We start from the raw sequence: 26,399 nt of genomic DNA on the forward strand, positions 1-26,399 counted from the left end.
TGTTTTAAATAGATACAATGATTACAATTAAAATATACAGGGAAACCAATTACAGCTCATTTAAAGAAGAAATTACTTTAAACTTACTACTTTCTATAACATTTGCAACTGCAGGCATTACTAAGCATAACCAACACATAAGCCTTAAGACTTGTTCACCAATTCAGGTTTCTGTTTTGCGAAATAAAGATATTTTTAAACCATACAATGATTACATAGTGAGGTATAACTAGGTTAGTTACTGATGCATAATTAATAAGCAATTACAGATGGGTTATGTCAGATATATTTATTAAAGGGCAGGTGTATCAATATTATACATGATATATAATAACACTGTTATAACCCCTCTCTTGCTGATTCTTGTGTCTAGTGCCATGTAGTATATTGCTGTAGCATGCTATAACATTTATATAACACCTGGCTCTGAAACCACAACATGTATAACAGTTATCGGAAAACCAGGCAAGTCAGGAATCTTCGACCATAATTCACAACTTATATTCATATCCCATGCTCCTCTTCAAAGACATACCCCGCCCATCAGCCCCGGACCCAGACCCCGTCAGCTGTGTAGCACATGGAGGGATGTAAACAAAGGTAGCTGCTGTTAACAGCTGTGGGATACGGTTACAGGAAGAAGTAGTTGCCTACCTTCCTCTGGTAGACAGACAGCTGATGAGGCGGTGCTGGGGGTTTCAGACCTCAGGTACAGTCGTGCACAATGAGTTCACTGCTTCAACCATGTCTGGCAGAGACATCATCAGCTAAACTGATCGGCGGATGATGTGCACAAGAATTCCTTACTTCTGTAGCTTACCACTTATATTCCTGTTCAGCCTACGCTTGTTGTGGTGCTGATGTGAAGGGATGTTGTGACTGATGCAGTATCAACCTGGTTTATCTGGACACTAAATATTGAGGAGACACAAGTCAGTTGCATTGTGAGTCCTGTGGGTAGACTAACATTTTATTTTACAAATAAAGCTATTTCATTTTAAATTGTATGCATGTATACACAAAAATAATATAAACTTCAAACAGAGGTCAGAAGAGTGCCTAATTCCACAGGTTGAGCTGAGACAGCAGTGACTCGCCAAGTCCTTCTAGACTACATGTTACCCATGAGGAAGAGGTACCTGATGAAGGAGTAAGGATACACTCCGAAACGTTGTGTTCCTCGTAGTAAAGAAGTTGACGTCCATAAAGAAAACTATCTTCCTTATGTGTATCACTTCTAAATGCCATTCAAAGACCCATATTTTGCTCCTTTGATATGCTCCCTGGGTTGCGGGAGACATACCAGTCCTGTGTGATGGAATGGAGAGTAATTGTTTGAATCATCAGTGTATCCTTACTGTAGACTGCGGAACATGTGACATGCTACCTTGTGTATCAAGTAGAAGGTGTGTGATGGCAGTGGTTCATTGTCACCAGGCTTTGTTGGATGGAATCAACATTTGTCATCTACTGGGTTTGCAGAATATATCCTTTAACACGAAATCAGTGAAGCTCTTGGAAATCAAGTTCGCCTGCCACCTGTTGCTACCCCCAGGTTGAGGCTTGGTGTAGGGGTCAGGTCGGGCTGGGTGTAGGGGTCAGGTCGGTCTAGGTCGGGCTGGATGTAGGGGTCAGGCAGAGCTGGGTGTAGGGGTCAGGCAGGGCTGGTGTGTAGGGGTCAGGCCGTTCAGGGTGTGGGAGTCAGACCGGGCTGGGTGTAGGGGTCAGGTTGGTCTGGGTGTAGGGTCGGTTGGGTGTAAGGATTAGGCCGGCTGGGTGTGGGAGTCAGACCGGGCTTGGTGTAGAGGTCAGGCTGGGCTGGGGGTAGGGTCGGTTGGGTGTAAGGATTAGGCCGGCTGGGTGTGGGAGTCAGACCCGGGCTGGGTGTAGAGGAGTCAGGCTGGGCTGGGGGTAGGGGTCAGGCTGGGCTGGGGTAGGGTCAGGGCTGGGCTGGGTGTAGGGGTCAGGCTGGGCTGGGTGTAGGGGTCAGGCCGTCCAGGGTGTGGGAGTCAGACCGGGCTGGGTGTAGGGTCCAGGTTGGTCTGGGTGTAGGGTCGGGTTGGGTGTAAGGATTAGGCCGGGCTGGGTGTGGGAGTCAGACCGGCTTGGTGTCAGAGGCCAGGCTGGGCTGGGGGTGTGGGGGTCAGGTGGGGGCTGGGTGTAGGGTCAGGCTGGGCTGGGGGTAGGGGTCAGGCTGGGCTGGGGTAGGGGTCAGGGGCTGGGGGTATGGGTCAGGTTAGGCTGGGGGTAGGGGTCAGGTTGGGCTGGCGGTAGGGGTCAGGTTGGGCAGGGGGTAGGGGTCAGTGTGTTGGACATACCAACTGTGCTGGACCAGGGCAAGATGTAGGGTCAGGTGTGGCTAGGTGCATGATGCAAAGTGATTTTACTGAAAACCTCTGATAATAGTGCATTTGTATGGAGCCATTTTTTTCTTATTAAATATTTTGCTCAAAGCATGTTACTTCTTCTGTCTTTCTGGTAAACTGCCCATGCAGGATTGCAGAACACACACACATACACACATCCTCATGAACACACATAATCACACGAACACACACAGAATGTTGGGATCCTGGTGGTGACAATGATACCCATCCTAACCCCCCACCTGGCATGTGACAAATGGAACTGTTGACTCTTTCACAGCATTTTCTTTAGACTTAAATATGTTAGAGTAAAATACTTCAATACACTTGGGTGAATTTACCGACATACAGGATGCACCTAGATATGACTGCATGTAGGTCAGTTACACGTTAACATGTCAACTCAAGAATGCAGGATGTTCTGAAATACCTGTTGAACACTTGTTTTCGCATACATGCTGTGATATCTGCTGTGCTATTGATTGAAATGAAATACTGTGGACCTCCTGACATGACTAACACAGTAGGAGTGTACATCTTCAAGTGGTAACAGGGGTGGTGGGGTAGTCTAGTGGTTCGCCGAAGGCACGGGTTTCGATTCCCCACATGGGTACAATGTGTGAAGCCCATTTCTGGTGACCCCTGCCGTGATGTTGCTGGAATATTGCTAAAAGCGGCATAAGACCATACTCACTCACTCACTCAAGAGGACTATGTGCCCCGTCCCTGCCTGAATGGAACCAGTTTGCTATATTTTGTTATCAACATTTTTGGATATTTATGAATTTGTGAAGTAACAGATAGATGTAACAGTGTTCGCCATGTTTTTACCATATCCAACTGTAGCTACAAATAATTTAACAGTTGTTCCTGTGTCATCTGTTGAAGAAAACATCACCAGTTAGAAAGCAGTACTATGTAATTTTGTTAGCTCTTTGATCTTGTTAAGTGTAGCATTGTGGGTAATTATATTGCTCTCCGTGGAGGATGTTAGTTTGCCGCCTGGATGGTGGCTGATGCATTCCTATTGACATGTTATTATCATATACAGACTGGCTTCACCGTGGATGCAATGTATCGGATTGTCGCTGCTCTGTTCTCCCAAGCATGTTGCTCAGAGCCCACACCCATTTTCCACATTTTTATTTCGATTCGAAGCTCTTAGCGTAGGGTCTGAGAAAACACCGGGACTTCAGCAATTGTTGTGGGATCAAAGGCTTGGGGAATGTTCTACGTCCCTAAGTTTATCCTAGGATCTAGAAGTTTGGCATACCATGGCTTTTATCAGCATAAATAGCGCCAGTTATCTTGGTAGTGTAGGTATTCAGTAAATTAGTGCTCACAAAGCTTTGTTCACAATATCTGATTCTATCTACTCTGGTGACACTTGAGTACAGCGTGTCTAAGTGGCAATGCTGAAAAAAGGCTCTGTTTTGATCCCAGCAACATATTTCCCTAACTGTGTATCAGTGAGGTTATAGAAGGCTGGGTGGTGTAGTGTGTAGTGTCACATCAATACAACATTGTATACCCTTAATGGTTTTCATGTCTTCATTAGATTGTGTGTCAGTTGTGTCATTCTTGACCTTATCTTATTAACTGTAGTCTGACGGACAAAAGGCCCTCAATGGAAGCTCCAACCGTACATCTGATAACGTTGATTAATTCTGTAGTCCTCTCTAGGGCCACCCCTGGGCTTCAGTCTGGTGTATTGTATAGAAATTTGTTATACATGATCGTCTGTCATGTACCGTGAGTCATACCTGGCTCACTAGGGTAAAACATCTAACAGCTGAGCAGAGTAAGTCAGGGCAGGGTGTACATACATTGCATGGGCTATCTGTTTCACCTGACTTAAGTGATGTTTTGCATGTTTTGATTGTGGTTTAGTGTTAGTGATTTCAAAAACGATCATCAAGGATTAAGGAAACTTGTTATCAGGTGTTTTCCCAGCATCTTAACTTTAGTCATTTTAAATTTGATAAAACTTAAACCTGTAATGTTAGGAAAAGTTAGGAAAATACTGTTTTAACATCATACCGCTTTTAGAAGATTTCTCAGAATTTAATAATTTGGTCATATTAATTAGTAAACGTATAAGGTTATGAAAGTACTGTACTAACATCCTGCTGCTTTAGAAGACCTTCCCGTATTGGTTAGTAATGTTATGTATATGAACTCATAGGTTTTTATAAATACTGTTTGCCATGCCACTGCTGTTACAAGTTTCTACTGCGTCGGTGAAAGAATCATTTGAAGGTTTTGTGGTAATTTTTCTTGATTCAGGTCTTGCTATTTCATTTCATTTTTCAAGAATCCAAATTATACACTTTGATAGCAATATGTACATAGTTTCAATACACCAAGTTTGATCGAGATTTGAGCATCAAAGGCTGTATGAAGATCTTTGCATCAAGAGCTTTGTGTGAAGATCTTTCATGTAGATCATATGGCCACTGAGAAAATAGCCAACCATTCCTGAACTAGCAGGCATGCAACATTCTTCACAAGTCGTTTGATTTGGCATGGAATCTCTGGGAGACAGATTCCTTGTTTGCGTCCATAGATTGCCCCTGGTCCATAGGCTGGACTACTTGTGGTGTTATTGTTTGTATGGAGTATTTGAGAAGGAATCAGTTATCATTTCAGATCAAACACAACCTAGGCCTGTATGGAATGTGAACTATTAGGATGAATTTCATCTCCCCTGAACATGTCATTAATATTTCATGTGAAGGAAGAAACTCAATAGGAGCTAGCCGGGGCAGGAGGTGTGGCGATATGCTCATGTCAGATGTTGTACTTGGGGGAAAACAAATTATGATCAATTTGTGGGGTTTCTGCAATTGTTTTGAAGTTATGTGATGATGTACATATGAAGGAGTGGGTTTATTTTGTTAGATGTTCATGTTACACAATTCTGTTTCAGTGATAACTGACACAATCTTATGAGTTTTCAATCCGTCACTGATGCTGTTGATAAATTTGAGGCCTTCCCTTGGAATATTTTTGCTGCATGTACAATGTTGAGATGATGTTCTTAACCAAGTTGAGTCATTGGTTGCATGAGTTGGAAGGATGGTTTTGGAATAATTCCAGGAATATTGCTCAGCTTTAATGTCTGTCATCCATGAATGATAATTGCCTAATGCCCATGAACAGAACCAGTTACATATGACCTTGCTATGAATTATGAATCTGTGTGATGCTTCATGGTGGATGCGATACGTTCATCTTTTCCTGCGTGGAGCTATATTCAGGAGTTAAGTAGGATTCTAAACTTTGTGTCTTTAACAAGCAAAAGCACAACCGAAATGGGAAATATTATTTTGTTAAAAATCATAATTATTTATGTTCTTGTGCTTAATTCAGAAGTACTGTCACCATGAATTTGATAAAACATGGCATCAAAGCGTTATGTTTAACTGAACATGAAAGTCGACACTTCCTCGGTTGTCATTATACTGATCCAGAGTAGAATACAAACCACCTGACAACCTTACCTTAATGCTGAACATATCAGTGCTAATTGGGACAGTTAATTCCAGTTTATGAAATTTTACTGACATTTCCTGCAGACAGGAGGCCAAGTATTGGCCCCTTGGTGCATGCAGATAGATGCAGCTGCTTGAAGTTAGCAGTGGTTTGATGTTAGTTGTTGCTCTTACCTAGAGTTACACAGCTACTGTAACCTTGCTCCTAGGCTGTACTGAATGATGAGCCCATGGATGTATAGTAATTCTAATCTTAAAAAGGCAAGTCTAGATAAGCGGTCAGTAAGGACCCCAGTTTCTTATTTATATTTTTTTAGAAATCATCTTTTAAACTATTAATGTTTACCATAGAGACTGTGCAAGTGTACAGCTACTGTTATGTGGACCAATACTCAGTTAACTACCACCCTGTACTGAGTTCCACGTGTACTGTCTTCCAAAAACATGTACCATCTTCCAAACACTGTTTATTTATCCATCACTTTGGAATAATTAAAAACTAGCCAGCAGCTGGTTTGTTATTCAGTTCATGTCTGAGCTATAAAAATAAACTATAAACGAATCTGCTGTTAACTTCTGCCAGCTGATAAATCCCTGGTTTAGGGACTATGGAAGCTGTTTGAAACTCCCCCTAGGAGTTGAAAACACAGAATGTTTTTTATTAGGTCCGTGGTTTCTTTGAGATACACAGTAAAATGTGAAATATGAGATACACAGTTTGTTGGTCAAATGGCTTTGTAGGACTGTCTTTACATTTGTGACTTTATATTGTCGAATTCAGCACATGAGCACAATGTGTGAAGCCCATTTCTGGTGTCCCCCACGGTGATATTGCTGGAATATTGGTAAAAAGCGGCGAAAAACCTAACTCACTCACTCATTCTGTTGTGGATGTTGCAGTGTCTCTGTCCCAGTGTGATACATATGCAGCACTTTGTGAATGATCCCATCTGTATCGCGATACATAATTCACAGTCATATTCTATGAATTTATATGTATCCTTAGGGCAGTAATACCATATTAACTTTGAACATCTGGTCTCAAATTTGAAAATATAACTGTCATTTCAATTAATACTTTATTTCATTTTACTGACTATACATTCCGTTGCTAATAATGACACATACAACTTTATGGGCAACAACGTCTTTCTTGCATAGAGCGATGTTTGGGTGTAGATTCCTACATGGTTATCAAGCTAAGAATCTACAGCAAAATCACTCTGGCTGCAATAATAATGGGCACAATTCTACATTTCTTCATGATTGACTAACCAGCTTCTGGATGGCCGACAAAACAATCATTCCATGGCTGTTTGTTCCATGTGTGAAACGGTGATGGATTAGGAAATGAATCTGGCCAGTGTGCGCATATCATGGTGGTGACTTGTGACATGACTTCCCTCTGTTATTGTTGACTTCAGAATATAATTCTCACTGATACTCAGTATGGTGAATAAAATAACACTTTATCAATATTGACACTAATATTGTTAAGGGACAGTGGTTGGTGTTGTGGTGAAGGTGTCTCTCAGAAAAACATTGTTATGTGGATGTTTTCAACAATCCTAGTCTGAGGGTGAGATTTCTGGCTTGATGAAGTCCTGAATACCAGGGTTTCCCTGTACAGCCGAGGTCTAATCCTGAATACCAGGGTTTCACTGTACAGCCGAGGTCTAATCCTGAATACCAGGGTTTCACTGTACAGCCGAGGTCTAATCCTGAATACCAGGGTTTCACTGTACATCTACTGTAGATCTACTACAGCAGCTATACAGGTTCTGGAATGCTTGCTGTTCAGTGGAGGGATTTGTCAGATGTTGCTGCTGCTGCTGCTGCTGCTGATGATGATGGTGCTAGTGGGAGGGATGGGGTAGGAGGAGCAGATGAAGCTGTATTAATCTTAACTCTTAGTCTCTGAATATATATCATTTTGATAAGAACAAATAAACCCATTTAAATTGAAAAAGAGTCTCAACGAGTTGGTAGAGTCAGGTTCCTGAACCTTAGGAAATCTAGACTTGCTTCATTTAAGGTTTTTGCATTGCAGGGAGGGCTAGACAATAGCAAAAATAATGTGGTTGAGGGACTGTAAGACTGTGGTGTATGTGCATGAGCAAGCCTCGCCATCCCAACTCAGGAGAGACGTGTGTTATTCACCTAGACGCCATCTGGGATTAGACAGTGATGCTGCAAGGCAGCTTGTCGTTAGTCATAGAGTTAATCATCAATCTTGTTCAGCTTTTTGTTTGCAATTTGAAGCATATTTCTGTCTTTAGTAGGGACTTGTTACATGTTGAGGCCATGGAGGCGGCAAACCGGATCAGAGACCATTCTGCTTCAAAAGTTTGTAGGTGGTGGTGGGCTTGTTTATTATGCAAACAGTACACTTGACTAGCTAGTGTTACCCCTGACATACGCTCTATGAAGATGAAGGGGTCACAATTTACCTGTGAAAACAAAGGAAGAGATCAGAAGTGGAGGTAGCCTATTGCTCTGTAACTGATGATGATGTTTTGTTGAGGGGCACAGATCACTCTCCAGTGGGAAGCATGATGGTGCTTTAGTATCAATAGATCAGAAAGCTACCAACTCACACTCTCTCACAAGTTGATTTTCTTGTAAGAGTGATAGGTAAATTTGTATAACATTAGTTATGCTATTTTGTATTGTGATGGATACACTACATCAATTCACGATCCCTGTATCTCAATAATACAATGTGTTACATTACAAGTCATCCAGGTGTAAAAACAGGAATTATATCGAAAACTATCAAGAATGGAATTGCGCAGGTATTCTAGTCTTTCCCGGTTGGCTATAAAAAGCAGAATCTTTATATTGTCCACTATCTGACATGTTTCTGCCATGCAATATCCATTCATTACTCAAATAAATCTAAAGTCACCTGCAAAAAGGAAAGAATATACACTCATGAAATAGATGTACTGTAGTAAGATATACATTGTATGGCATCCATATTTTGGGGATACATATTACATTGTAGTCACACTGTATCGTGAGACCTCTACTGAACATGTGCTACTAAATAGAAGACCACTCAATTGTTTCCCTATGACCATAATGAGTCTGCCATGTCAGCTGTGGCCTGTCCCCGGGTAATGTAAGGCAGTGTGAGTGTGTGATGTGATGTATGTTATTGCTGTACGGCAGTGTTCTTGACAGGGACCTGGCTGACAAGGGGGCTGCTCCATCAGGGTTCATCATGTACAGGTGGTGTTGGTCTGTCAATCAGGGCTGGCAGGTGGACATACCACAGGCCAGGGAGAGGTGTTGTCTGGTGCAGTTTGATGACCAGATTATAGCTGTAGTGATCCTGGTTGTCAAACAACCACCTAATGTTCTCTTGCTTGACAGTTTGTGACAAATTACCCTATGATGATCAGAGGAAACATATCCTCCTACACCAGTATTAGACCTGTAACCTTCCAGGGTAGAAGTAGTCTATGGCACGCGCATGTGTGGCTTGGTACTTTTGGAAATCGATCAGAGGAAATATAGGTCATTGTCTTTGTTTGGAAGTAGGTTTTCAATAATAATTACAGCAATGACTGTTTTACAAAGGAGTTAAAAGACCTGTCAACTGATTGGAAATGAAATGAGAACAACTCATCTATTTTGACCTTGTATCGCCATGACCACAAGACACCTGTACCCTAGACTGTCTCACAGTCCTCGATCTTGACTGTCTTCACTTGTGTCCAGCCCTCACTTCAAAGTAATATTCACTAAATAAGCGTGTCTCGAGTTTTCACATATTCTTTCTCAGGCTCCTTTTTAGTTTAGATGGAGTTGTGTGTTTGTATCAAAACTACATGTTTTCTGACACCGAGCGTTCATCTACCACTGCCGCCATGTAATGCCCCGATTGAAGAGCCGGTCTGTTCCACATTAGCTTCCCCCATCCACTGAGCTTCTTGGCACATCATCAGCTTTCACTGTTCATCATTGGAAATGTTATTAAATGTTGGCTTCATTGCTTCTGTTTCGCTTCACATGGTCAGGAGGGTAAATTGATGACATTAAAGAGGGGTGATGATGATGGTGGGGGCCATGGGATGGTTTGATTACTGGCTAATGGAATGAATCAGTGTCTTCATACATCACGAAATTTGGCATCTTGCACCATGTGCACTGCTTCGTCAACTGCAGATGTTGCAACATGAACGTATATTAAACTGAAGTATGGTCTGAAAGGTTTCCAGTTGCCTTCAGCAACTCTTCAGCATCGCTGCAGCAACACATGACTGAGAACACATGAAAAGCTTCACATGTTGAAGCCATGTGTGAAACAAAACATTTTTTTCTTAAATGGTAAAGTCGTTGAGGATTTCTTGCATAGTCTGTACGATGAAGAGTAAATTATCAATCAGTTTGTTAATATTCTATAATTGCATCAGTTTTACTTGAGCATGCATGTTGAGAATGGCCTGTGAATTCCTGGCACAGATTCAACTTCAGAAACATGACATGATGTCATCATAATGGCTTAAGCCAGATTGGCCTACTGTTTGAATATATAAGTTTGATTGTAACAAATAAACCCATTTAAAGTGAATAGGAGACCAGCAACCTGGGAAAACCTAGACTTGCTTCTTTTAGTGCTTTAGCACCTCAGGAGGACTAGGGGGGCGGTGGGGTAGCTTAGTGGTTAAAGTGTTGGCTCGTCACGCCGAAGACCCGAGTTCAAATTCCCACATGGGTAAAATGTGTGAAGCCCATTTCTGGTGTCCCCCGCCGTGATGTTGCTGGAATATTGCTAAAAGCCGCGTAAAACCAAACTCAGTCAGCCAGTCAGGAGGACTAGGCTGTAGGTACAATAATATGGTTCAGGGAGTGTGAGACAGACTAGCCCACTACTGGAGACGACATGAGACCAGGACACCTGGCCATTCAGTGGGATGGAATTGTGTTGAGAATAAATGTCAAGGAACTGGATATAGCCTGCTACCACTGACATGATGGGATTATCATGGGATTCTTCTGCCTGATACTACTTTGTGGCTGAGGGCAGTAGGTTAGCTCAGTGGTTAAAGTGTTTCCTAGTTCCACAGAAGGCTGTGGTCTATTCCTGATATGTAAACAGTGTGTACCCGTCATGATATTTGTTTGTTATTGCTTACAGAGGTAGATAATGAAACAAAAACATGTTCATTTGAACTGACCATCATACAGTGGATCCATTTTGTTATGCAACTGCTGTTAGTCAACTCAGTTCTTGAAAATATTTGATGTTGATATTTATTATAAGTTTCTATTATTTATCTTCAGAATCCATTGCATTTTTTGTGATCATTTGCCACCATTGGACGTTATGCTAGCTCATCTGGATGTTTCTGCCTCTGTTGGTTGTGGATGGGCAAACATATCTTTTTTGTTGTTGTTTTTGACTTTTTATGTTTAAAAATGTTGCTGCCAGTTGACGTCATTCCAGGTCTTCCCAGTTTAGAATTGTGTCATTGTGGCCAAAAACATGGATCCTTGCTCATCACTTGATTGTCTGGTCCAGTTATTTACATGCTGATGTGACCACCTCCGTGGTGTAGTGGTTAGAGCGTCCGCCCGGAGAGCTGAAGGTCGCGGATTCGATCCGGACCGCGTCATACCAAAAGACGGTAAAATATGGTACTTGTTGGTCCCTGCCTGGTGCTCGGCATTAATGGGTACAAGGACTGGTCGGCTCGGAGTCAGTATAATGTGTCTGAGTGGGGTATTATTCATGTTTCACTGCGGCATGGTATCTCAGTGGGCTAGCACTCTAAAACCAGCTTCAGTCTGGGCTAGTACAGCAGCCGCACATACACATACACACGCATGCATGTCGTCATATGAGCGAAATATTCTCAAGCACGACGTTAAACCCAATTTCACCTCACCTCACATGCTGATGTTATATAGTTGCAATGTATCAGTAGCCATGTTCTGGTGATATGACATGATGTATTCAGTACATGCCAGTGTTCCTAGTTCAGTAGCCATGTTCTGGTGATATGACATGATGTATTCAGTACATGCCAGTGTTCCTAGTTCAGTAGCCATGTTCTGGTGATATGACATGATGTATTCAGTACATGCCAGTGTTCCTGGTTCAGTGTTCCTATTCAGTTACTGCATGCCAGTGTTCCTAGTTCAGTAGCCCTGTGTTTGATGGATGTGGAAATGCCAGGCGACATGCTTCACATCCTGTCCGTCACAGTCAATATTACGCTAAGTGTGTAACTGTTTGTGTTGTATATGTGACATTCTGGTATCCTGAGGTGAGCGGTGGCAGGAAGTGGTCACCTCACCACTGGACATCATCACCCATAGTCACGTGGCCTCCGGGCCAGTTTGGGATGAGCCATTTCAACTTCTATAATTATCAATGTTGATGATCTGTACACACACAGTGAGGCGGTATGAGTGAGTGAGTTTAGTTTTACGCCAGCAATATTCCAGCTATATGACGGCGGTCTATAAATAATCAAGTTTGGACCAGACAATCCAATGATCAAGAGCATGAGCATCAATCTACGCTATCTGGATAGGATGAGGTGGGGCAGATGTAAACTTCAGCAAACTAAAAATATGTTTTTGTCATGGATAAAATGTTACATGATGGACAAGAGTGTTACATGATGGATCCAAGTGTTACATGATGGATCCAAGTGTTACATGATGGATCCAAGTGTTACATGATGGATCTAAGTGTTACATGATAAATCCAAGTGTTACATGATGGACCAGAGGGTTACATGATCTATTAGAGTGTTACATGATGGATCCAAGTGTTACATGATGGATCCAAGTGTTACATGATCTATAAGAGTGTTACATGTTGGATACCAGTAATATAGTTTTACTGTTGTCAGCATGGTTGTAAGATGGTTAACAATTCATGTATTAAATATAAAGAAAAGTGAGTGCCTTTGACTGCTATTCAAATAAGGAACATATAGACTTCTACCTGTTATCAGTGCAAGAATCAAGCATACAAGGATACCATCTTGACTGACATAAGGAACATATAGACTTCTACCTGTTATCAGTGCAAGAACCAAGCATACAAGGATACCATCTTGACTGACATAGGGAACAAACATCCCACAGACATAGCTGCACGTACATGAAAATCTCAAACGTTAAACGTTGCTTTCATATTCAATCCCAAATGTCTGATTTACCAAGTACCTGTGAAAATAAATGAAAAGCCAATTCCATGAAGTTTGTCTGAGATTATCATGGAGACTCACTTCCTGGTGTCGGACTTCCTGGTGTCTCCATGATCTGTGTCCACAGCTGACAATCTGGCAGTACCAGAGAAGCCATACACAATATATGACCTTGCTGGAAGCTCCCAGGATTGACATGACAGAGATGTGTGGAGGCTCGCTGGAAGTAGGGGTTTACTGGCCATTGTTTTCTTTAGGCCTGATTGTGCCAGCTGCTTGACCTGCGCTCAGGGCGGTATGTGGGGAGACTGGTGGAATGTTGGAGCAACATGGCCAGCTGTCCTGTGTATGTGTGAATGTCAACAGGGCGACCTGGCTGCTTCTGGAAGATGGGAATATTGTATGATGCATGGAATGCTTTTGACCGATTCATGGAATGCTTTTGACCGATTGTTGTAGTATGCATTTATTCCATGGTTGGAAGTTTATGATTTCTGCCAGTCAGTGAGATGGGTTGTCATGTATTGTCATCTTGAAACAAGTCACTCCAATCATGTGTGGATGAGTTTCTGTGGAATCTTGTTCTTAGGAATATCATGAGTCGAACATTGGAGACACTTTCTTGATTTGACTCCAATGGTGCTCATTACTAAACTGTCAAAGTTCAGGATTATGAAAAACAAACTTTATTTGGGCTTGTGCTCATAGTGGTGTGTATTGTTCATACTGCCATGGAATCAAAACAGGGAAGGTGATAGTCATGTTATATAACCATAGATGAGATAAGATAAGATGTTTATTGCATAGCATGCCATGAAGGAACAGTGGCAATATTCTATAAACTACAAATATATAACACAGTATACAAATATGAGGAGACACAGATGTGGTATTACACAGAATTCATTTAAAATTGTAAATATGATGACATATTTTAGAAATTGTTTTGGACATTTGTTTGATATGATGACATGGTTAAGATTAAAGTGAAAATTGGGTGGTTGGGTAGCCTAATGGTAAAAGCGTCCAATCACCATGCTGAACACCTGGGTTCAATTCCCCAAATAGGTACGATGTGTAAAGCATTTTTGGTGTCCCCCACCCTGGGATATTGCTAAAAAGCACCGTAGAACCATACTCCCTCACTCTCCAAAGTAACCGCCTCCGTGGTGTAGTGGTTAGAGCGTCCGCCCGGAGAGAGGAAGGTCGCGGGTTCGATCCCCGACCGCGTCATACCAAAAGATGGTACTTGTTGGTCCCTGCCTGGCGCTCGGCGTTAATGGGTACAACAAGGACTGGTCGGCCCAGAGTCAGTATAATGTGTCTGAGTGGGGTATTCATGCTTCACTGCGGCATGGTATCTCAGTGGGCTAGCACTCTAAAACCAGCTTCAGTCTGGGCTAGTACAAGCAGCCGCACATACACATACACATGCATGCACGTCGTCATATGAGCGAAATATTCTCAAGCACGACGTTAAACCCAATTTCACCTCACCTCACCTCACTCTCCAAAGTGAAAAGTGTAAAATTTGGACCTGTACAAATTGTTTACATCTGTATGTAGGAATTGATATTTTAAAGGCAAAGGCATTGTTGACTGTTCTAAGCTGCAATGACGATGTTGCTGTTACTTACTTTATTCTCTATTGCTGTTGAAGTGTGGACAGTTTGTGTGTGTTTTTTATGTTTATATACCATCTGCATTATTTGACATTTGACATCTTTATGACAATGGTCAGGTTGATTTAATTTAAACTGGTATGACATCATGTCTCATTGATTGTTTAAAGCATGTTTTACAATGGTGTTTTCAACTGTTTCAGGTCAGTGCTATACCTGTGGGGAGAAGGTGACAGGTGCTAACGATGCGTGTCAGGCGATGGGCAATCTCTACCACACCAAGTGCTTTGTCTGCTGCTCTTGTGGTGAGTGTCAATTACTTACACCAGGGACAGCATCCTCACCTGATGTTAGAGATTGATCATGGCTAAAATACACCTTGTGCTAATCCAAAGTCAATGAGTCAAAAAGCAGCATTCACCCTAACTCACCCGTATTTCTTCATTCTGTGGCAGTAGATATAAATTCTGTTTGATCATGAAAAGCAATGAAGTGTAAACTCAGGAAAGATATGGATGATATATCAGCAGCCAACTTCTGTTAAAATTAATTAATCAGCTACCAGATTAGTTATTGAGACATCTTGAACATGAACTGAGTGATGTTCCTACAGCTCCCTGTCACCTCACACTAACAGTCTGACAAGGATGTCCATTTATCCTCACATATACACCACCAACATCAAAATCAGTTGCAGTTTAATACAAGTAAATCAGGGGGTAGGTTGAGTCCTGTATATTGAAAGCCTTGAAAACCAATCTGGATAGTTCATGTGAATGACTGTGTAGTGAAAGATTTGATGGTTATTACAGGCTGTGAAGCTGTAGCACTAAGTGATAAAGGTAGGACGTAGTGGTAGGGGGTGGGGCACCTGTCACCACCCAGGAATGGTTATTACAGGCTGTGAAGCTTTAGCACTAAGTGATAAAGGTAGGACGTAGTGGTAGGGGGTGGGGCACCTGTCACCACCCAGGAATGGTTATTACAGGCTGTGAAGCTTTTGCACTAAGTGATAAAGGTAGGCCGTGAGTGGTAGGGGGTGGGGCACCTGTCACCACCCAGGAATGGTTATTACAGGCTGTGAAGGTTTAGCACTAACTGATAAGGTAGGACGTAGTGGTAGGGGTGGGGCACCTGTCACCACCCAGGAATGGTTATTACAGGCTGTGAAGCTGTAGCACTAAGTGATAAAGGTGGGACACATAGTGGTAGGGGTGGGGGCACCTGTCACCACCCAGGAATGGTTATTACAGGCTGTGAAGGTTTAGCACTAAGTGATAAAGGTGGGGCGTAGTGGTAGGGGTGGGGCACCTGTCACCACCCAGGAATGGTTATTACAGGCTGTGAAGCTGTGGCACTAAGTGATAAAGGTAGGGCGTGGTGGTAGGGGGTGGGGCACCTGTCACCACCCAGGAATGGTTATTACAGGCTGTGAAGCTGTAGCACTAAGTGATAAAGGTAGGGCGTGAGTGGTGGGGGTGGGGCACCTGTCACCACCCAGGAATGGTTATTACAGGCTGTGAAGCTTTAGCACTAAGTGATAAAGGTAGGGGCGTAGTGGTAGGGGTGGGGCACCTGTCACCACCCAGGAATGGTTATTACAGGCTGTGAAGCTGTAGCACTAAGTGATAAAGGTAGGCGTAGTGGTAGGGGCGGGGCACCTGTCACCACCCAGGAATGGTTATTACAGGCTGTGAAGCTGTAGCACTAAGTGATAAAGGTAGGACATAGTGGTAGGGGTTGGGGCACCTGTCACCACCCAGGAATGGTTATTACAGGCTGTGAAGGTTTAGCACTAAGTGATAAAGGTAGGACGTAGTGGTAGGGGGTGGGGCACCTGTCACCACCCAGGAATGGTTATTACAGGCTGTGAAGCTTTAGCACTAAGTGATAAAGGTAGGACGTAGTGGTAGGGGGTGGGGCACCTGTCACCACCCAGGAATGGTTATTACAGGCTGTGAAGGTTTAGCACTAACTGATAAAGGTGGGGCGGCGTAGTGGTAGGGGGTGGGGCACCTGTCACCACCCAGGAATGGTTATTACAGGCTGTGAAGCTTTTGCACTAAGTGATAAAGGTAGGACGTAGTGGTAGGGGGCGGGGCACCTGTCACCACCCAGGAATGGTTATTACAGGCTGTGAAGCTTTAGCACTAAGTGATAAAGGTAGGACGTAGTGGTAGGGGGTGGGGCACCTGTCACCACCCAGGAATGGTTATTACAGGCTGTGAAGCTTTAACACTAACTGATAAAGGTAGGCTGTAGTGGTAGGGGGTGGGGCACCTGTCACCACCAAGGAATCTGGGGAAATGTTCATGTCACATCAGTAATCCCCACAAGATCAGCCCCCCTTTCAACCTCCAGTTGCTTTATATCCGGCTTCCATCAGTGCTGCCGTAAAGCTGATAGTGTTGCCTGTAGTTGCATACCTTCATCTCCAGCTGGATGGAATGTGGACTTGGGAGACTGTCATTTCCCATTATTTGGGGGTCATAAATCTCCAGCTTATCAACCTCACCTATGAGGTCATTCCAACTATGCACTCACCTCCCAGCTGACCTGGGACATTAAACCGGTTTAGTATGTGACCACTGATGACTGTTGGAGATAGTTCTGTGTACTGTGAGAGGCCTCTAGAGAAGCTGGCTGGACAGATGACTGATGTGTTGGCCACTGCTGATAGGTGTGGGGCTTGTGTTCATCCTTGTGTCCAAGTGTCAGCAATGGGTTCTGGTTGAAACTACATGATATTAAGTCAACTAGTGTTTTTTATCACTTTGACTGACCTGTGGAGGCTGTGTTATAAAAATTAGAGTGAGTGAGTTGGATGCCACTTTTAGCTATATTCCAGTGGTCTGAAAGTGTTGACACCAGAATTGGGCTGAGGGAAATTGTGGCGGTGGGGTAGCATAGTGGTTAAAGCGTTCACTTGTCATGATGAAGACCTGGGTTCCATTCCCCACATGGGTACAATGTGTGAAGCCCATTTCTGGGATTCACTCACTCACTCACTCATGTGGGAATCGTACCTCTGTCCTTGATTTGATGAGCAAATGCTGTAATCACTAAACTAACCCATTTAAACTTGAAAGTTTGGAAAGTAAATACCTGGAAATATAATCTCATCAACAAAGCATGCTCGGACCTGAAACAGATCCCCAGATAGCATTCGGATGTTGGCCCAACGTTGGCAATGTTGGCAAAACCATTGCCAACAAGGGGCAAACGTCTGAATGCTATCTGGGTCTATCTCGGTGGCCAATAACATGGCATTATGAATAGTTGTGATGGAACTGTCAGCAGGTGCCACAAGCATCTTGGAATAATGTGCTCATCAACTTGACTGACCATTTTGAGATGTGGACTTCTTATGAACTGGCTTAAAACCTTTGGCACCTTATGCTCCCTGTTTCCATGGTGACAGGTTCCTGTAAACATCTCTGGTCTCCTTTTGGATTGCTTGAACATTGAGATAAGCTTATATTCATCTGTCAGATTTAGAGCCTTTAGTGGGCTCCATCATCAGTCAGTTTAATTTCTTTTATATCATAAAAATAGACAAACCTTGGTTTTTATGAAAAAGGCTTTTCTGACAAGCAAGAGTCAAATGGTTTCTTGCTGAAGACATGGACAGTTTGTAGCAATCTTACAGCATACTTCAGATGATAGATATTAACATGTTGGACCAGGGAAGCACAGGTATTCTCTGCCATTGTTCTCAAGTCTTGACAGGTAATTTGTTCCACAATAGTCCCCAACAAACCAGCCTTCTACCACCAGGGACATAACCATTTCTCAGCCCCAGATAACTAAGCCCTGCCTTATCTGAGCTTGTACCAAATCCCATTCATTCACTAGACTGGGCCTGCCCCCTCTCACCCCTGCTCTAACCCTGACCCGCACCTGATGCCTGGAGGCAAAACAATCCCTTTAAGAGCCAGTTAAAGAGGTGACAATATCAGAGCGAGACCAACACTGACTCCCTACACAGTACCATATACACTGGGGGAAGTACTGTGATTGTTATCTACAAGGTGTTATGATGAGCAAGAAAACATTTTAAAAGTTGGAGCCTTATTTGATTTGGCTTTGTCAAAGTGGACATGTTCTGTTAAATCTGTTGTTATTGTTGAATAAGAATTTAGACCATCAGAGTGACTGACTGAAGGGGTAATATAGTAATACGCTCTGGGTATAGCTGCCATATAGCTGGGATATTGCTGAGTGTGGCGTAAAACTAAACTCACTCACTCACTCTAACTCTGTAGAGAGTGGCCACAAATTGCACAGTTTTCTAAACTGCCACAATTCATCCCTTTGGCACACCAAAAACCTGGGTTCAAATCACAATTTGCCCCAAATATATTTTACAATCTGTTAGCACCAAACCTGTTTGGGTGTCAACCAAGGGGTAAGCACCTGAGATAAGCATTATTTCGCTTTCCTCCCATATTAAGCTGTCATACAATGATATAACTGTAATACTGCTGAAACCTTGGTTAAAACTGCCCAACACTCACTCACTCCGCTCCACTTCACTCCACTCCACTCCACTCCACTCCACTCCACTCCACTCCACTCCACTCCACCCACTCCACTCCGCTCCACCTCCTAGCTCCCCACCACACTCCAACCCCCTCCACTTGACGCTTCGCTCCCAAACCCCGCTCCGCTCTCCACCTCACCCCACCCCCTCCACCTCACCCCTCCACTCCACTCCGCTCCACTCCCCAATCCCACTCCACTCCGCTCCCCAACCTGCCTCACTCCTCTCTACTCCACTTCTTTCCACTCCACTCATCTCCGCTCCGCTCCACCACCCACCACCCCACTCTCCCACCCTGATGAGTACCCTGTCTGTTATCATTATGTAGCCATCGTGGTCACTGCCTCCAGCTGAAGTGGCTCAGTGAGTTTGTTTAACAATGAGTGAAACAGGTTTCAGTTTCACATGGAACACAATTGTATTGCACATGTGATGAAATAGATGACTGTTACAAAGTGGTGACAGTGGTGTTGACGTGAAATGGGTGTCATTTGGACAAATTCCTCTCAACACACGGTGGTGATAGATTTGACCAGGATGATGGCACCCGTGGTCACCATGGTTGGACAAACTCCACCAATGTCTGCAGTGCCATGGGCCGAGTTCTGTGATTGTATTTTAGACAGACCTGTGAAGATTCGGGTTAGAACTGGTCTTCTGCAACCCATGCTTGTTGTAAGAGGTAAGCTGGCTGACTTGGTTGACACATGTCATCCTGTCCCAATTGCTGTAAATCACTTGATTGTGTGGTCCAGACTTGATTATTTACAGACCACTGCTGTATAGCTGGAATATATTAAACAACAAACCAACAAACAATTATTTTGGACAGGGTGCGTCACTTTCATACCCAACACGTCCACATGTTCAGGGGGCGGTGGGGTAGCCTAGTGGTAATTGCATTCACTCGTCAGGCCCAAGACCCGGGTTCAATTCCCCACATGGGTACAATGTTTGAAGCTCAGTTCTGGTGTTCCCCGCTTTGATATTGCTGGAATATTGCTAAACGAGGCGTAAAACTAAACTCACTCACTCAACATGTTCATTTGACTGCGTGTGCACCAAACATCCTGCTGATGACATCTCTTGTCGCTGTCTTGGTACATAATGGTAGATAAATAGAAGTGACTGTATTTATCTTCGACTTCAGTATGTGATGATTTCTGTTAATATACATAGAAAAACTTGTCTTCGTTCCTGAATAATTAAAGCCGACACCTTGATTCCTGAAGAATGTTTGAAATGGTTATACATAAAATCAATGTTTCATTGAATAAATAGCACTGACATTTAGATAATTACTCAAAAATATTTTAGTTGTTCACATGAACCTGGTATTTTTATATAAACAGCTACAACACTATCTTGAAACTAAAACTGTCAACACTATGTTGAAATGCTAATAATCCTTCCTGACAGTGAACAGCCCACTGAGGATATTTTCAGTGACAGTTCGATACAGGAGGGCAGTATGTTGGGTAGCCACGGTAACAGCAGGGTGCTGTTGGATGAACTACGCTGTGTTATAAACAAGCCTTGACAAGATCAAGTCACCTGACAACATAGAATTTGTTCCACTTCTCACTGCAGCTAAAGGTGCCTAAGTGGCCATGACTGTCAGAGCTTACCGGTGTGGGAAAAGACAGAGAGATGGCTGGAAGGGCTCATTGATCCATGAACTCTCCCAGTAGTGTCTCACCCTGGTACTAGTATCAGGTTACCAGGGATGAAGTGATTTTTCTGACTTCAAGTCATTTGTGAAATCACTATTCTGAAGTTGATATATAAATTTAACACCATGTAAAATCATCTCACTGCTGAAACATGACTGAGTTTGGGTTACACAACAAGCATACTCTGTAACACAAACACAACAAGCACACTCTGTAACACAAACACAACAAGCACACTCTGTAACACAAACACAACAAGCACATTCTGTAACACAAACACAACAAGCACACTCTGTAACACAAACACACTGTAACTCAAACACTGTAGCACAAACTGTCTGTAACACTGAAACTCAAACACACTGTAACATTGAGACAATATAACTGACACAGTGTAGCAGACCGACAATAAGAGACAGTGTAACTGACAATGTAAGAATCAGTGTGTAACAGTCAGACAATGTAAGAGTTCGGTATAATCAGGCCTACCAAAGAAAACTTTCCCACTCTGCAGAAAAACGCAGAAAAGGCCACCTTAATTGTGGAAATAGCAACATAAACATAATACCTTGCTACTGAAACAGTAAAAACGGCAACTTTAAACCGCTAACACTGCATCATAAAACGAGGAGCCCGCAACTTCGATTTTTCGCATGCGCACATGGAAGAGGAAGTCTTGACTGCATGTTGACATTTTCCAGCTTGGACAAAAGTAGCATTCCTTTTTTAAGTATTTCTGTTGTGTTATTTGGCATTTATCATCATGATACTTGTGTGCACACTTGTTTAGTTTACTTTCCATTCGTATGAAACGATTGACAGCAATTATTTCGACATATTTAATACTTTTTCTACGAGAGGCGATTCACGGTTGCTCGGAAATTGGAAAGAAGCCCTGATCGTAATGCGCATGCGCAGTAGAGGTCAAAGTTCGCTGATATAAAAATGTTGCAGTTTCATAGTTTTTCGTTGCCGTTTTTACTGGTTCAATAGCGATGTAATGTGTTTATGTTGCTATTTCCACGATTAATGTGGGATTTTTTGCATTTTTCTGCACAGTGGGAAAGTTTTCTTTGGTAGGCCTGATAATGGGACTCTAACAATCAGACAACGCAAGACAATGTAACGTTAGTTTGGCATTGACTCTGTGTTTGTGGCAAAATATCGCAATCTGTTGCTCACAACTTTGAGAAACTATTTATTGTGAAATCTGTCCTTGAAGACAGAACACATTTAGCATGTTGTGTTTGGGTTACTCTACCAAGCTGTTGGAGGTAACACTGACCTATTGCTGAGGAAGGAGTAATCTCTTCAAACCAACTTTTGAAATGTGAGAAAATACTTCTGTTGAGATTCAGTCAAGAAGTGGTATATCCTGGGTTGTACCTCAGTATTGTTTAGGAGGAATCATTTGTCAGACAGTTCCTCGAGCTGCTTCACTAGACTGTATGTGGGCATGTTAAGTGAGGGATTACTGCTGATCAAGCTGAAGATGATCGTGCTTAGCACAGACACAGTTCTAATTTCAAACATTGAACGTAGTGAATAGAGTCTTACATGGGGAAGGATGGACAGATTGACCTAATATTTCCACACAATGATGACTTGTGATTCCTGCCTCAACCAGTTTGTATGTTGGATTATTGTGATTGTGTCATGAGATTGAAATCAGAGTACAGGTGTAATGCTTTAGTTGTGTTGCCTAGACGTGTTTAAACAGCGTCCTTGTTGTGTGTCTGGTGCTGCCAGCACATTACCTACTGTGCCTGTTGGTCTAATGGAGTGGGGAGTCATCGGTGACCTGCTGCATGTCGGGCTTTTCATCTAACATGACTGAATAAGTGAAACTAAACTCACTCACTCCCTCACTCACTTGACCCGTGAAGATCCGGGTTAGAATTGATCTTCAGTAACCCATGCTTGTCAGAAGACTAATCGGATTGAGTCGTCAGGCTTGCTGATTTGGTTGACACATGTCATCGTATCCCAATTGCGAGGATTGATGCTCATGTTGTTGATCACTGGATTGTTTGGTCCAGACTTGATTATTTACAGACATCCGCCATATAGCTGAAACATTGCTGAGTGCTAAACTCACTCACTCACCCCAAAACCCTATCGCTCGCTCACTCACTCACTCACTCCAAACTGTGACATCCTGCCTTGCTCACTTCACAGAAACACCAGGATATCAGCCATTACTCTTCAAAGTAATGCTTCCTTTCCTTGCCTGAGGTCATTACTGTTAACCTCAGCTGACTCTTGTGTTCAAAGTTTGGGGTAATTAGCAGAAGCAGACCTTGATAACGAGCTGTGTGAAGGTCAAGGTCAGGTCCTTGAGAGCACTTGACATAGAACACCACTGATACAGGGAGAATGGTATAGGAATGTCATTGACTGGCTGTGTCAAAACCACTAGAACTCCAATCTCTGCAACAATGTTGTCAAGTAGGCTTATCAATGGCGATAAGGTGATAATGGCCAGATATGGTTTTCAAAATATCATACGTGAAGCTGTTAACACAATCACAATTATCTGGAGTGCGATAACATTCCAGTCCATCTCAGCTGTCATGTATGGATTGTATCTTTATATTTAGCTCACCTGGCTCAAAGTCTTTTGAGCATATGTCTTGTTGGACCAGTGACATGAAACTACTAGTGAACAACTGTCTATATATACATTTGTTGAAGATCTGAACCTGTATGTTCCAAATTGTTCTGTAAATATTTAAAAGTTTCACATTGTTACCACATCTGGCTCTGTAAATACAAGATAAAGATATACAATGTGAAATATGAAATATATGACTTTTAAAATTACAGCACTATTTTTACAGTTTGGTAAAATGGATATTTTGTTTTTTTAATATTACTGTTTGTTATTGCCTTGCATTCACACTTGTGTGAAGGTGTGATCTGGGAGTTTGCTTTCGTTCGAAGCTGTTACTTTGTTACAAATTCTTTCTTTTTTTGAGCACCTATATTGAAATTTGGCAAAACATTTTGAATAAGTTCCTAAAAAAATTTAATTAATCATTTCTCTTAAACATACAGAAATCACAATATTTTTTTTCAACCCCCAGAAATATTTCTAGACTTTTCCTGTAAAATATACTCTATTCAATCTACTGCCAGAATTAAATGAGAAAATAACATTTCCTTATGCATCCATGTGTGTAAGTTATTTTTCCAACTGATTTCCTAATTTAACGACCAAACCAGTGTTCAGATGGTCGCTATGACCAGAGGCCACAGACGCTACCTGAATGCTCCCCTTGACCACTGAAGGAGCCATTGTTGTGGTCAACAAACACTTTCTTCACCTGTATCAGGGGCCATCTGAAGGAAACACTTGACAGTGAAGAAGAATTTAATTTCTTTGAAAGGTTCCGGATATCAGATATATCAGTTCCAGTAATTACCCTTCACTAACAAAGGGCCCTAGGTTGAGGGTGTTTGCAGCTGTGGTGTTTTGTGGAGGTGAGGTGAAGCAGGCATTCCTGACCTGCCAAGGGGACATAACTCTGTATGGGAGGGGCGTGGTTGCACCTCTCTAGATTGCCTTTGTCACAATGCCTTTGTTACTGTTTTCACACATCACACTTCAAACACCACACTGAAGGAAGGGCTTGATCTGGAACATTGAACACAGGGATGGCATTTTCATAGCAGTATTTTCACCAACTGCGAACTCTCTTGAATCCTCAGTGACACCATCCCATCTTGTTTGGTTAAGAGGCGGTGGGTTAAGCTTGTGGTTGAAGTGTTCGCTCGTCCTGCGGAAAACCTGGCTTCGATTCCCGACATGGGTACAATGTGTTAAGCCCATTTCTGGTGTCCCCTGCTGTGATGTTGCTGGAATATTGCTGAAAGTGAATTAAACCATACTCACTCACTCAGTATTTGACTGAATGGCTAGAACACTGCCCCAGCAGTAAGTAACGGACCTTGAATTAGTTGACTCTCGAGTGTCTGATATTTTGCCACTTTCAAATGTGTTTATATTTAGTAAGTTTCCAGCACCACTAACAATGCTTGTACATAACAATCAGACTGCCAAGAAACGGGTTCAATGTTTGTCTAAGTTGTTGCAAGCTCTTATACAAGAATTAGAAATAATGCTGAATATAGACAACTTTGGTTTAACATTGCTTCATACTTTACTGAAGTTATGTCACAGCGTGTCAGATATCGTGTGGGAGGAAAGTCTGAAGCCATTCAGTTCTTGGACATTAACCACCTTGGAGAAACCTCGTACATGGTGGGGACAAACCTGAAACAGTACACAGACCGAACAGGGATTCAAACCCATCACAGCCAACTTTTGTTTTAAGATTCATGTTTTTTCTCATTTCACTATTTAGAAACCAGGATTTAGAAATGGTCTGGCTGTATAATAACTGATAATTCAGGTTAGTTCACTAAAAAGACTTAAACTTTAAGATTATTTCAGTCATCTTTGCATTTGGTATGATATCCTCTTCTATTCTCTGTGCAAGTGTCTACAGGGTTCAAAGTTTTGAAGTTTTTTAACCTACAGCTTCTGTTTGCGATTGGTAAGTTTTTGTGAAGCATATAGTTCAGGATTGGTCAGTTTGATTGAAGCCCAAATTTGTCTGGTTGATTACAATACTGAGGTCATCTCGAGTCCATCAGTCAAAGATAACTGCTACTACAGAGTGTCTTGTCAGTGAGAGGCCAATAGGTGGAGAGAAGCTCAGCTGATAACATGCTCTTCACATTGTTCACATACTGATGCTGATAGCTGGGGTCCTGATAGCGTGGCAACACTTCCATATTCACAGAGCTGCATGCAGATAGCTGGGGTGCTGATAGGGTGGAAACACTTCCATATTCAGAGAGCTTCATGTAGATAACAGGGGCCCTGATAGGGTGGCAACACTTCCATATTCACAGAACTGCATGTAGATAGCTGGGGTGCTGATAGGGTGGAAACACTTCCATATTCAGAGAGCTTCATGTAGATAACTGGGGCCCTGATAGGGTGGCAACACTTCCATATTCACAGAGCTACATGTGGGTAGCTGGGGTCCCGATAGGCTGGCAACACTTCCATATTCACAGAGCTGCATGTGGATAGTTGGGGCCCTAATGAGGTGGAAACACTTCCTTATTGGCATTCCTGTAAGGTTTTGTTATGACAAAGTATGATCAGCAAGGAAGTTTCCCACCTAAACAAGTTATGAGAACCTTTTTGTACTTGTCTGACATGATGTTGTCATCAACTTTTATTCATTAACCAAGTTACAGCAGAGTATACTGGATTTGGATTTCAAGATTGTTGGTTGTTGTTCGTTGTTTATGCCTTGTTTATGAGCTCCGTTGATTAAAAGTCAATGTAGGGGAAAGGGGAAAGAGTCCATTAAACTTCAGAAGGGGAAAGAGTCAACTTTCTTCATATTCTAGGTTGTTAATAACATTATCTCTGCCTATTAGTTGATCAAATATGTGGGAAGGAAATGTTTCTCATTTGTAAATCAATTTACATCAAATTTCTTTTCCTAT

At 42.5% G+C, this 26,399-nt stretch overlaps 1 protein-coding gene across 4 annotated transcripts in view; it reads left to right on the top strand.

The window, feature by feature from the left end:
* The window catches only part of LOC124253845 (LIM domain-containing protein jub-like), a 68,510-nt gene that overhangs the window by 11,638 nt on the left and 30,473 nt on the right, over positions 1 to 26,399 (top strand). For all 4 annotated transcript variants that reach the window (XR_006892308.1, XM_046687694.1, XM_046687695.1 and 1 more), the window contains exon 2: positions 14,858 to 14,959. Coding sequence is in view for 3 of the 4 variants with exons in the window: in XM_046687694.1 (XP_046543650.1) it covers positions 14,858 to 14,959 (102 nt within the window). In the remaining variant the exon portion in view is untranslated. The remainder of the gene's footprint in view (positions 1 to 14,857; positions 14,960 to 26,399) is intronic.

This window comes from Haliotis rubra, unplaced genomic scaffold (genome assembly GCF_003918875.1).
Source record: "Haliotis rubra isolate DU_JTF1 unplaced genomic scaffold, ASM391887v1 Scf555, whole genome shotgun sequence".
Classification (NCBI taxonomy): domain Eukaryota; kingdom Metazoa; phylum Mollusca; class Gastropoda; order Lepetellida; family Haliotidae; genus Haliotis; species Haliotis rubra.